General features: G+C 37.2%; 1 protein-coding gene across 1 annotated transcript in view; it reads left to right on the forward strand.

The window, feature by feature from the left end:
- Positions 1 to 500: 500 nt before the first annotated feature.
- The window catches only part of TAB2 (TGF-beta activated kinase 1 (MAP3K7) binding protein 2), a gene marked incomplete at both ends in the record, with an annotated part of 36870 nt that continues 23495 nt past the window's right edge, over positions 501 to 13875 (forward strand). Inside the window, 2 exons of the mRNA XM_079716242.1 lie at positions 501 to 602; positions 8162 to 9662. Coding sequence (XP_079572368.1) covers positions 501 to 602; positions 8162 to 9662 — 1603 coding nt within the window. The remainder of the gene's footprint in view (positions 603 to 8161; positions 9663 to 13875) is intronic.

Raw genomic sequence — 13875 nt, forward strand, 5'->3', positions numbered from 1 at the left:
TGTAGGGCCAAACTTTTTCAGGATCCAAACTTTAAAAATTTTAAGTAGAATAAACAAGATTACTTACCTTAGGCTGTCCTCTGATCATTAAGAAAAAAAATCAGTAAAGTTACTCAGTTTTCCCTTTTAAAACAACCGTGACAGTTTCTTATTTGAATGCCTTTTGGCACAGCCATTATAAAGCATACAAATACATAGGAATTAGAACATTTTAAAGTTTGCCACCAGTAGTTATAAACTGAAAACACAGTATAACTATATGGGAAGCATTATAGGACTAAATAATATTTTTATAGTTTATATTAAATGTTAGGTACTAAAGCACATACCCTTTTGTATTGAAATTTTGAATCCACAACAATATTCATTCTATAACAGTTCTCATTAAAGTTTTTTTTCTTTCTTTCACAGAAAATGCTTGGACAGAAGAGATGAGTACTGTTTCCACTAAGGCCTAGAATTGCCTACTGTACAAATAGTCCTGATCAGGCAATATACGAATGGCCCAAGGAAGCCACCAAATTGATTTTCAGGTTTTACATGACCTGCGACAAAAATTCCCTGAAGTACCTGAAGTTGTTGTATCCAGGTGCATGTTACAGGTCAGTGTTCAATGATTTCTGAATTTATTAATACAAACTTGGTATTTTTTTAAACACTGAAAGAAAACTCTTTTATCTTCTTTGGCATTAGTGTACTATGATGGAGAGATGAGCTTTGGTGTCTGATAGTCATGTGGCCTTTAGCAAGTTATTAGGCTCTCTGTACCCCATCTGTCATATGGATAATACCTACCTTGTAAAGTAGATGTGAGGATTAAACGAGATCTCAATATAAAGCACTGATACATGGTCCACACTTACTATGAGCTTGCTTCACTGCCCCCTTTCCCCATTTTGCCAGAACTTTTAAAAATTCCAGGTCTTCATATGAAAGTGAGAAAATCATTCAATAAGGAGGAATCAGGAAACTTGGGATCTAATCCTAAATGGGCACCCTAAACATATTTGACAAGTAATATGCCTTCTTTTGTACTTTAGTTTTCTTATCTGTAAAATGAGGAAATTTGACTAGACAATGCCTGAAGTCCCAATTCTAAAGAAGAAAAATGTTTCTTTTTATATCTTTTAATTTAATCTGTAAGCTTTCCAATTAATACCACTATCTAATAAATTTTTACATTTTTCTTAGTATGTACAATTTTAGAAATCCGTAATTCTAAATATTTAGTGATAGTGTACCTTCTCATTTGATTAAACTGGAAATCTTTCTATCAAGAACTATTTTTCAGCTTGTAAAAATGGAGATATAAAAAAGTGATTTGGTTTCAGACATATTTATTCTTGATGAATGATTTTTAAAGTTTGAAATTATATGAAACTTTAAAGGCTTAATATCTGTACTTGATAGCAAGTGACTACGTTTTGTTCACACCCTATCATCTTTTTATCTGTACATTTAATTGGTCTACCCACCTTTAGTCTAACCCAGCTTTGGTCTCTCCTATCTATCCTCCTCACTTCTGCTAAAAATGTCTTTTTAAATGCAGATTTTATCATACATCTACCTGTTTAAAAACCTCATGGTCGTTCCTGATACCCTTCAGAGTAAAGTTTATATATCTTGACTAGGACATACTAGGTCTGTGATCTAAAATCCTGCCTTCTTCTGCGGCATGATCTCTTACCCAGTCCTTCCTCCCCCACACCCTATGCTATAATCATCCTCAACTGATTGGAATTCTCCAAACATGTCTGGCTCTTTCTGTGGTATACTGTTTAAGAGCGTATGTTTTGAGTTAATACTACTGTATTGTATATTTGAAATTTGCTAGAAGAACAGATCTTAAGTATGCTTACCACCAAAAAAGAAAGAAAGACAGAAAGAAGCCAGGGTGGGAGGGTGGAGGGAGGGATGGAGGAAGGAAGGAAAGAAGAGTTGACTATGTGAAGTGGTGGATGTGTTAATTGTAGTAACCATTGTACAATGTATATGTATATTAAATCATCACATTGTATACCTTTAAAAAACATCATGTACAACCACAATATATACAGTTTTTATTTATCAATCATACCTCAGTTTAAAGGTAGGGGGAAATAAATTTAAATAATAACAAATAGTATATATTTTGCTGATAAAGAGACTTGAGTTCAAGATTTGACAGTTATTAGCAGCAATTGAATTAACCTCTCCGACCCTCATTTTCCTCAGGGGTACAATGGGAATAAAGAAAGTTCACAGAGAGTTAAATGTGATAATGCAGGAAAGCAACTAGTAGGATACCTGATTCATAATGAGTGCTCAATAAATGTTAGCAACCAATACGAATAACAGTAATAATAGTGGAAGGCCCATAATGAATATTTGGTGAATGAATCAGTAGTCCGTATTGATATCGGATGTGCAGTGAAATGAAAGAGGAAAAAAGGGTAATAAAAATGGAGTCAGAAGCTAAAGAGAGTATGGGAAGAAGCAGAGATAGTGAGGGGAAGGTATCTTCCCCTAGAACTCAGGTACCTCTTCCTAATTTTTCAAATAGCATTTTCTGATAAGACTATACTGAGAATGTTCAGTGAGTCATTGAAAAATACAAAAATACTATAGGTTCTTCAGTAAGATTGTATAAGATTTGCTACTGAAAGAACTGTCCAGAACATGGAGGGGGAGGGGAGAGAGGGAGGAGAGAGAAACTCTCACAGTATGACCTTCAGGATATATTAAGTTAAAAAAAAATAGAGAGCAGTATATATAGATGTATGTAAATACATCTATAAATAAATATTCACATGTATGTATGTTTGCCCCTGTTTGCATAAGGAAATACTAGAAGGATTAAAAACAAAGTTAATAAAAGATGGTTACCCATGGTGGGTAAGGAGGAACAGGCCATATGGGAGTGAGACTTCTCAGCGTGTATCTATTAATATTGTTTTGATCTTTGTAAATGAATTACCCAGTTTTTTAAAATGAATTAACCTAGTTTTTTAAAAAATAAAATAAGTAAACATGTTTTCGACTTTACCAAAAAATAGAAAATAGATGATTTAGAATTTCTTTTGGGCACCCAGTTGTATCAACCTTCACTGTGTTAATCTGGTTTTACAAAAACAAACCTCCATATGACATGCTTCCCAACACCCAACTCTCTTTAAAGTGAGTTGCTAATCATTCGAATAATGTCCCTTTTAGCTGATATAACAAAAATGTGACAAGCAAGGAATGGGGAGGACTCCTCTGGGGATACAACTAAGGTGTAAGTTTTCCCAAATTTAGAGTTACTTTTAAACTGTAACAGCAAATAAGCTACCTCTAAATGTAGTATAAACACCTCTTATTTGGTGACAGCCTGTCTTTTGGGAGCTGCTCTCCCTTTCTCAGTTGTGTTGGCTGTCTTTTCTCTGGAGAGATCCTCCCTATAATATACTGGTTCAGAACTTTTCTAGATGAAAAAAAAAAGTATATAGAATATTGAAAATTAGTAGCTAAAGGATCATGTCACACTACCACTTTGTATACATGTTCTTAGGAGGAGAACAGAAATATCTATCCTCTGTTCTCTTCCTGACTTTGTTTACTGTTCAGCCCCCTCTTTTTGGAACTACTCACATCATTTCTTTGTGCTGTGGATTCTCTAAGATAGCTATGTTATCAGTGGATGTAATTCATATCTTTAAAATTTGGTAATTAAATCATAACTTAGAATAGTGTAAAAATATTGCATAGTTGACATTAATTTTTTAACTGAAATTTTCACTAGTTTTTAATTCTTTTAATATGACAATTAAATCTGTAAGTTTAAAATTGCTATTTATTTTCAAAGTAATGTGTTACTTACCATATCCTTAATTGAAGCCTTCTCAGGTACCCTCCACCCATAATCCTTATTCATATTTTTATTAAAACACCTACCATTGTACATTATATTTATTTGCGTACACATTAATCTCCTCCACTGGACTGTGAGATCCTTAAGAGCAGCAATTATATTCCTTTCTACATCCTACTGGGATGCTCAGTAGATACTGGTTGAAAGAGTGAATGAATCAGAGTTTGAGAAGGATGATTACTTTGATATTGTCTGTAATGTCTCTGTGCAAGAAGCTTGGGGAAAAATGAAAGATGAACTGAAAATAATGATTCAGACTCTTTAGTGGTTTTGAAAAGAATGCAGATTTGTATATATACAAAAAAGCAGTGATTTTTCAACCTTTTAAAAACTCATCCCATCTCTTTTGATACACTTCAATGGAGTTCTATACAGTTTCCCACTAAAATTAGCCAGCGCTTCTTTGGGAAACAGCTGGTCCCAGGTCTGGGATAAGAAGTGTACAAGATGATCTTAGACATCTTGTCATATTAGAAAGCAAGGAAGCTATGAAAGACTAATGAGCTCATGTCATATGTACACAGGAGCCAATTTGGAGTCATTCCCACTAGGCTGAAGATAGGATATAATGACCACAGTCAGTTGACACATATCAAAATGTTAAAGATACAGGAGTTTATAATAATACTGAAAATAAGTGTCACCTTTGGAAGTTGCTAGGGCACCAATTCATTATTCTAAAAACCAGTAAAGAGAACTTATTTATCCTGCCTCTTCTGTGCAAAGAGTAAGTAAATAGTTAAAGAGATCAAGTTCTATGAGGAAGAATTGCAGCTAATACATGATAAAGGAATCTTATATTTGGAATATCACCAATAGCACCATTTTGCAACCCCTAATGAGATAAAGTTTCTAAACGGTGATTATCATTGGCTGATAAAAATCATTAGCTGGAGCTTCCCTGGTGGCGCAGTGGTTGAGAGTCCGCCTGTCGACGCAGGGGACACGGGTTCGTGCCCCGGTCCGGGAAGATCCCACATGCCGTGGAGCAGCTGGGCCCGTGAGCCATGGCCGCTGAGCCTGTGCGTCTGGAGCCTGTGCTCCACAACGGGAGAGGCCACAACAGTGAGAGGCCTGCGTACCGCAAAAAAAAAAAAAAAAAAAAAAAATCACTAGCTGGATCAAGCTGTGACAACATCAGAACCTACCAATCAGCCTTAAGATCACAAAAAGACAGGCAGATATATTATTGTGCCTCCTGTGTGATACACTATGAAATAAAGCCCATACAGGGTCTTGCTAACAATTTGTATATGAACCTGCGCACACCTCTAGTTGTACCTTCTAGTTCACAGTGAAATACAGAAAATATTGATACCACAGGGTGCATTCAGCTGATCCAGATGGGAAATCTGCTGGACAAATGATCATTTTTCAAAAAACAAATGGCTTAGAAAATTTGAGAAAGAGGGGAGGATTAATTATTATTATAAGAAATCTAAGAGGCATATCAACCAAATGAAATATGTGGACCTTGCTTAGATCCTGATTTAAACTAACTAAGAAGATACTTATGAGACGATCAAGGGACTTTAACACTATTTGGATATTATGCGATCTTAAGTGTTGATTATTTTAGGGTATGATAATGGCATTGTGGTTATGTTTTAAGATACATATTGAAGTATTTACAGATGGAAATGAAATAATGTCAGACTTGATCTAGCTTGATGAAGGGAGCAGCTGGGGCATACACATTGGATGAAGAAAGATTTGCCATATATTGATATTTTTAAAGATGGATGATGAATATAGGAGAGTTTGTCATATTTACTCTCTATTTTCATACATGTTTAAAATTTTCTAAAATGAAATGTTTAATAAAAAGTACGTTTCCTTTTATCCTATTGTAGCCTTGTAAAATCCCTGTAAGTTCTTTTATGTTTTGCTGATAAGAAACTAATGTCTGTAGAGAGTAAAAAACCTAAGGACACGTGAGTTATGGCACAGCTGGGACTAGGACATATTAAATAATGAGAGATTATAAAGAATTGAAAGGATTTTTGAGAGCTCAAGAGAATTAGAGAAGAAGACTTTTTAAATAGGAGTGTCAGCTTTTAAAAAGGAAGTGTGGGATTGGATTTAGTAGGGAATATACATTTTAATTTGGGAATGTCGGAAAGGAGATGAGAAGAAGAGGTCTTTGTGAGCTTTGGCTTAGGAGGGAGAAGAATTTACTAAGAATATCAATAAACTTAGCTTGAAGCAAAAAGCACCAATTAGGTTTGGCAAAAGATAAGGTCTAACTATGATAAGGAGTAATCAATTGATAAAGATTGTGATGAATTTTTAAATTTTCTTTGAAAAACTAGTATATATCAATTCAGAGTTATGTGTAGGATAAAAGGATTTTTATAGCATGAGAGATTTGAAGTGTTCATTTGGGGAAGAAAAAAAGTCAAATGTTGCTCACTAATCTTTTCTTTCGTATTATCTGGTCAAACTCTGGACTGCCATTTCTTAACAAGACTTCGAGATGCCTTTTAGTTCCATTTTCTCTAATAAGTTTTTATCTCATGTCAAACCACCTGTAGACATTTTAACTTGGCTATATTCATCCTCTTTACGTCTAAAACTGTCCCCTTTCTGTCAGGCTCTTGTCTTCCGGTTGTCTTTGAATTCTCTTTCTCCCTTATAGCCAAATTGTGTTGACTGTTTATTTGTAGTCTTTCATAATTTGTTTCCACCATCAGTCATTATTTCATATCTTCTAACCGATCTTCTTGTCAAAAAGTTTTCCTTTCCTCTTCATCTTAAGTATCAGTGGAGTTCTTTATCTTCCCCAAACACCCTTTGTGTCTTCACTTCTTGTTAATGAATGTTCAGTGGCTCTCCCCATTGCCTGTATTAAAGCCCAAACTCTAGTATAACTCTTTTTTTTTTTTTTGCGGTACGCGGGCCTCTCACTGCTGTGGCCTCTCCCGCTGCGGAGCACAGGCTCCGGACGCGCAGGCTCAGCAGCCATGGCTCACGGGCCCAGCCGCTCCGCGGCATATGGGATCCTCCCGGACCGGGGCACAAACCCGTATCCCCTGCATCGGCAGGCGGACTCTCAACCACTGCGCCACCAGGGAGGCCCTAGTATAACTCATTTTTAACAAGCCCCAATTATTTAACCGCAATCTGCTTTTCTAACAATTTGTTCCACAAAATTTCCAATACAAAGCTTTAACTCCAGCCAGATCTGCTCCAGTCACCTTGTTTAGAACATACTTTTCCTTACTATCACATTTATGTCTGTCTTTAGGCATGCCATTCCCTTCACCAGGAATCCTTTTTTCCTATCCAAGTCCTACATATACTGTGAAACCCATGAGATTATACCTCCCTCATTAACACAGTCCTTTCTACAGTAGCCTACGGTATTAACTCTCTGTTGAACTTCAATACCACTTATTATTTGACATATATTCATGTTTTAATAATGTTACCTTTTCATAAATCCATGGTTTGTCTCCCTAATTGAGTTGCAAGCTCTTCTAGGGAAAAGTCTGGTTTTGTACATCATTTGAGTCTTCCACGTCTCAAACAGAATGATGTACGTATCGTAGGTGTTCAGTAAATATTTTTATGGATTATTTATAAGTAGTGGTTAGTTTCTTTTGAGAATTCTTTAGAAACAGTCTAATTTTTTTTTGTTTTGTTTTTCATTTCTCTGGAGTAGAATTATATGATGCTATCTAAAGGCAAATACATGAACTCAGTTACTCTGGAGGCTACCTTGATCTCACATTACATATGTATATGTATGTGGTTTGTTTGTTTTTAACACAAGAGGAAGCACATAAGGAATTATAATGCCTTTGTTATGAATTTTAGAACTTTTTAATTTAAATACCACAAATAATAGTTTTTAAAAGGTCATTGGTTTAAAAGAATTACATAGCACATGAATATGCAAAATATTATACAGTATTATATGCTTAAGTTGAATGCTTATATTTTGTTCAAAATTCAAACTGCATTTTTAATTAAGTTGTAATTTTACTATATTTGCATGAATCCATTTTACTATAAAATAACTCCTAAAACAGAATAATGACTTGGTTCACTTTTAGCTATTGCTAGTTAGAGAACTTTTCCCTTACATTAGTAGTGAGAATTTTTAATTCAACTATTTGCATAAATACTAGTTCTTCTCAGGAGCTCAAGTGTATCTGTTATAATTGTATTAACTAATCTCTTGTTAATCGTGTGATATTTTAGTAGTGATGAGAGTATATGCATTGGCTTCTGGTTGTCAACACAAGCTGTTTTTATTTTGTCTTATAGAATAATAATAACCTGGATGCCTGCTGTGCAGTTCTCTCTCAGGAGAGTACAAGGTATCTTTACGGTGAAGGAGACTTGAATTTTTCGGATGATTCTGGAATTTCTGGTCTACGCAATCACATGACTTCTCTCAACTTGGACTTGCAGTCACAGAATGTTTACCACCATGGAAGAGAAGGAAATAGAATGAATGGAAGTAGGACTCTAACGCACAGCATTAGTGATGGACAGCTTCAAGGTGGTCAGTCCAATAATGAACTATTTCAGCAGGAGCCACAGACAGCACCAGCTCAAGTTCCTCAAGGCTTTAATGTTTTTGGAATGTCCAGTACATCTGGTGCTTCAAATTCAGCACCACATCTTGGATTTCACTTAGGCAGCAAAGGAACATCTAACCTTTCTCAACAAACTCCAAGATTTAATCCCATTATGGTAACTTTAGCCCCAAATATCCAGACTGGTCGTAATACTCCTACATCTTTGCACATACATGGTGTACCTCCACCTGTACTTAACAGTCCACAGGGAAATTCTATCTATATTAGGCCCTACATTACAACTCCTAGTGGTACAACTCGACAGACACAACAGCATTCTGGCTGGGTATCTCAGTTTAATCCCATGAACCCTCAACAAGTTTATCAACCTTCACAACCTGGTCCCTGGACTACATATCCTGCATCTACTCCTCTGCCACATACCTCAGCCCAGCAGCCAAATCAGCAAGGCCACCAGACCTCTCATGTCTACATGCCCATCAGTTCACCTACTACTCCACAACCACCAACAATTCATTCGTCTGGGAGCTCACAGTCTTCTGCCCATAGCCAATATAACATTCAGAATATTTCAACAGGACCTCGGAAAAACCAGATTGAAATCAAACTTGAACCCCCGCAAAGAAGCAGTTCTTCAAAACTGCGTTCTTCTGGACCTCGAACCTCCAGCAGTTCCTCTTCGGTCAACAGCCAGACCTTAAACAGAAATCAGCCCACTGTTTACATAGCTGCCAGTCCCCCAAATACCGATGAGGTGATGTCCCGTAGTCAACCTAAGGTCTATATTTCAGCTAATGCCACCACAGGAGATGAGCAGGTCATGCGGAATCAGCCCACTCTTTTCATATCCACAAACTCTGGAGCATCTGCTGCCTCCAGGAATATGTCCGGGCAAGTGAGCATGGGGCCTGCCTTTATTCATCACCACCCTCCCAAAAGCCGAGCAATAGGCAATAACTCTGCAACTTCTCCTCGAGTGGTGGTCACTCAACCCAATACAAAATATACTTTCAAAATTACAGTTTCTCCCAATAAACCCCCTGCAGTTTCACCAGGGGTGGTGTCCCCTACCTTTGAACTTACAAATCTTCTGAACCATCCTGATCATTATGTAGAAACAGAGAATATTCAGCACCTCACGGACCCTGCTTTAGCACATGTGGATAGAATAAGTGAAGCACGGAAGTTGAGTATGGGATCTGATGATGCTGCCTACACACAAGGTAATAATAATATTGGCAATGGGATCATTTTCCATTCTGGACTTAATTGGTGTACATTTGATTTCACTGCAGAGGTGGATATCACTATCATTTTATCTTTTAAATGTTGCCTGAAATAATACTACCTTAAGAACCTTTGAGAGTATTCATATAAATTTTAAATATCAGTTTCATCTTATAACTTGAAGCTTGAATGATAGCCTTATCAGATCTTCAGAGTAATCAACCCTTGATTTGTTTGTTTTCTTAACGTTTATAAAACTTTCTTTTCAGTAACTGTCACCTGTAGTGATGCAGATTTTCCCTTTAAATTTTCTTCAAATAAAAATTCATAAAAACACATTTTAATAAGAGATTAGTGAACTAATATAGTAAATCTGCCTTCTTTGACCAGAAGAATTCTCTGTTCTTCATTTTTCTAATACAACATTATTTGTCTTATTTTATAACAAAGTTTAAATTGCTGTGAATTCTTGAATAACTCAAAGAGAAATTTGAGTCCTATTCCCGATACTTATTTCTTTCAATCTCCCTTAAACATCAGTTAGTGCAACCTTTCTTTTTGTTTGGAATTGTGAATGAGGACATTAGTTTTAAATCTATCTCACTTGATTGTCCTTTTCTGGAATAGACTAGTTAATATTGGCATAATACTAAATTATATCTATATTAATTCAATTAGAGATAATTTCTATCATATCACATTTTATCTGACCCCTTAAGTTATTTAATCTTCCGTAGGAAACTGTTAAATTCATTCAGATAAAAAAGGAGAGGATGTTTGTCTTGACTATTGACACAGGTTTTGTAAATTAGCTGGAGTCCTTTAGAGTAAGGATGTATCTCAATCATACTTATATCGCCAATGAATTGTTCTAAGTATTATAGATTGGAAAATACTACATCATCACTCCATGCAGCATGTAGCCTCCTACTACTACTAGTACCACTTGTCCTTTTTAGAAATTCTAAAAGTAGTGATTTTACTGCTGAGTTTCTTAGAGGAGCCTGATTGTTTTGGTTTATTTTATGTTTTAAACAATTATATTCTAGTGATTCACAACCCAAGCTAGGCTGTGGTGCTTTCAAATTCTTTAATCACCTACAAAGCTTTCAAAACATAAAAACGCCCAGATTCAGTCCACACTTGCTCAATTAGAGCTTCTTAATGGTGAAGCCTGGGTGCACATGTGCATGGGTGCTCGTGTGTGTTTTAAAGCTCCATGGGTGATTCTGATTTCACTAGAAATTGTGCTGAGACTTTATTTTCCATATATCTGTGACTAAACTGGAACCATTTTTGTTTAGTTTTGGCAGTAAATTATTTTTAATATAACAGTATTTTTTTCCACTGATACTTAATTCCTGTTCTTCCCTCAAAGTCCTTTCTTCTACTCTCCTTCCATCAAAATAACAGATTTCCTATGTTTGGATAGTTACTGATTCTTAAATGGAGAGTAATTTTTTTCTTCCAGTTTTATTGATATACAATTGACATATAGCATTGTATAAGCTTAAGGTGTACAACATAATGATTTGATTTACATATGTACATCATGAAATGATTACCACAGTAGGTTTACTGAACATCCATCATCTCATATAGATACAATATTAAAGAAATAGATTTTAAAAATATTTTTTCCTTCTGACTGAGAACTCTTAGGATTTATTCTTTTTTTTTTTTTAATATTTATTTTTTTGGCTGCATCGTGTCTTAGTTGCGGCATGCAAGATCTTTCTTTGTGGGGCCTCCCTGGTGGCGCAGTGGTTGAGAGTCCGCCTGCCGATGCAGGGGATACGGGTTCGTGCCCCGGTCTGGGAGGATCCCATATGCCGCGGAGCGGCTGGGCCCGTGAGCCATGGCCGCTGAGCCTGCGCGTCCGGAGCCTGTGCTCCGCAACGGGAGAGGCCACGACAGTGAGAGGCCCGCGTACCACAAAAAAAAAAAAAAAAAAAAAAAAAAGATCTTTCTTTGTGGCACATGGGCTCTTTGTTGCGGCGTGCAGGCTTCTCTCTAGTTGTGGCGGGCGGGCTCCAGACCGCACAGGCTCAGCAGTTATAGCGGGTGGGCTCAGTAGTTGTGGTGCGCAGGCTCCAGAGCGTGTGGACTCTGTAGTTGCTGCATGTGGGCTTAGTGGCCCCGTGGCATGTGGGATCCTAGTTCCCCGACCAGAGATCGAACCCGCATCCCCTGCATTGTAAGGCGGATTCTTAACCACTGGAACACCAGGGAAGTCCCTCTTAGGATTTATGCCTAACAGCTTTCATTTACAACGTACAACAGTGTTAATTATCTTTACTGTGTTGTGCATTACATCCCTAGTATTTATTTATCTTATAACTAGAAATTTGTACCTTTGACTGCTTTCATCTAATTCCGCCCCCCCACCTCTGATAGCCACAAATCTGATGTCTCTTTGTTTGTTTTTGAAGTATAATTGACCTACAACACTGTATTAGTTCCTGGTACACATCATAGTGACTCAGTATTTCTATACATTTCAAAGTGATCACGATGATTAGTTGTCATCTGTCACCATACAAAAATATTATGTAATTATTGACTATATTCCCCATGCTGTACATTTTATGCTTGTGACTCAAAATTTCATAACTGAAAGTTTATACCTCTTAATCTCCCTCATCTGTGTCTCTCCTCCTCCCACCACCACCCCCAGAGAGTAATTTATGTTATGAAGATCACTTGATAAGGGGAATTTTTGCTTAAAGTAGATGTGAGATATTCGTACACTAACTGGAGTGTGAAAATAAAGCGTTGCTTAAATGTGCTAACTTCAACTTCTCTCCCATTCTCTCTTGAGTCTTCTCTAGTCAGGATTTTTCCCACTGCAGTCAGCCACAACTGCTCCTGTCAAGGTCATCAGTGACAGCATCATTACTAAACCCAGTGGTCTTTCAGCCCTTGTCTTCCTTGATCTGTATCAGTAGCGTTTGCTGCCGTCAAGCACCTTCTCTGTGAAGCATTTTGTTCATTTGGCTTACTATAGGATAGTACACTAGGATTCCACCCCTCCCTTTATTCTTTGGTGGTTCTCCCTCATCTCTCTGACCTTTCACCTCTTTGTTCTTCCACTTCTTTGTTCAAAGAAGTGAGATCAAAGCCTCAAGGTTCAATCCTTTTTCTGTCCTTACCATTCCCTAGATGATCTCAGTCAGCCTCATAACTTTAAATATTATTCTATGCTAACAGCTCCCAAATTTGTAGCTCTAACCTGGACTTATTTCCTGAATTTCAAGCAGTTTGATTAACTGCCTACTTAACATGTCCATTTGAATGTTTACTAGGCATCCCAAGTTTACTATGTCTGAAACAACTCCTGACGTTGCCCCGAACTTACTCTTCCTATCTCCATCAATGGCGGCTTAATCAGGCCAGAAACTTCAGAAATACCACTGACTCCTTCCTTCTTTCACATTTCACATCTAATTTGACGATAAATCCTGTCAACTCTAACCTTCAAAGTATATCAAGAATTCTTTTTTCTTACCACCCCCGTTCATTGTCACCACTCTGGCCTGAGCTACTGTCATCTCTTAGAAGAATTATTGCAGTAGCCTACCTGCTTTCACCCTTGCCTACTTATGGTCTTGTTTTAACTCAGCATCCACTGGGATACAGTTTTAAAAACCAAAGTCAGATCATATGACTCCTCTGCACATGATCACTACCTATTTCATTCAGCGATCCACTGCCTCTCCCCCGTCTCTTTTCCTTTTACTTACCGCCTCCCTCACTCTGTTCCAGCCCAGCTGGCCTTCATGCTACTATTCTTTGAACATAGAAGGCATACCTTAGGGCCTCTGTCCTTGCTATTCCCTCTGTCTGAAGTTCTCTTCTCCCTGACTCCACAGTTAACTCCCTCACTCCCTTCAAGTCTTTACTCAGAAGTCTACCTTTTCAGTGAGACTCTCCCTGATCTCCCTATCTGAATCCACCCCCCAGCATTTCCTGTCTCTCCATCATTGCTTATATTTGCTCAACAGGGAAATGAATAATCTAATATTAAGATATATAACAGCTAATACCTGCTGAAAGCTTATAATGTGCTAGGCATTGTTCTGAAAGCCCATTTATTTCTCACAACCAACTATAAAATAGGCACTAGTAGTAGTCCTGTTTTCAGCTTAAAATACTTAGGGACGGATAGGTTAAATACCAGCCGAGGGACAAGTAGTGGCGTCAGGACTA

Source organism: Hyperoodon ampullatus (genome assembly GCF_949752795.1).
Source record: "Hyperoodon ampullatus genome assembly, chromosome: 12".
Classification (NCBI taxonomy): Eukaryota; Metazoa; Chordata; class Mammalia; order Artiodactyla; family Ziphiidae; genus Hyperoodon; species Hyperoodon ampullatus.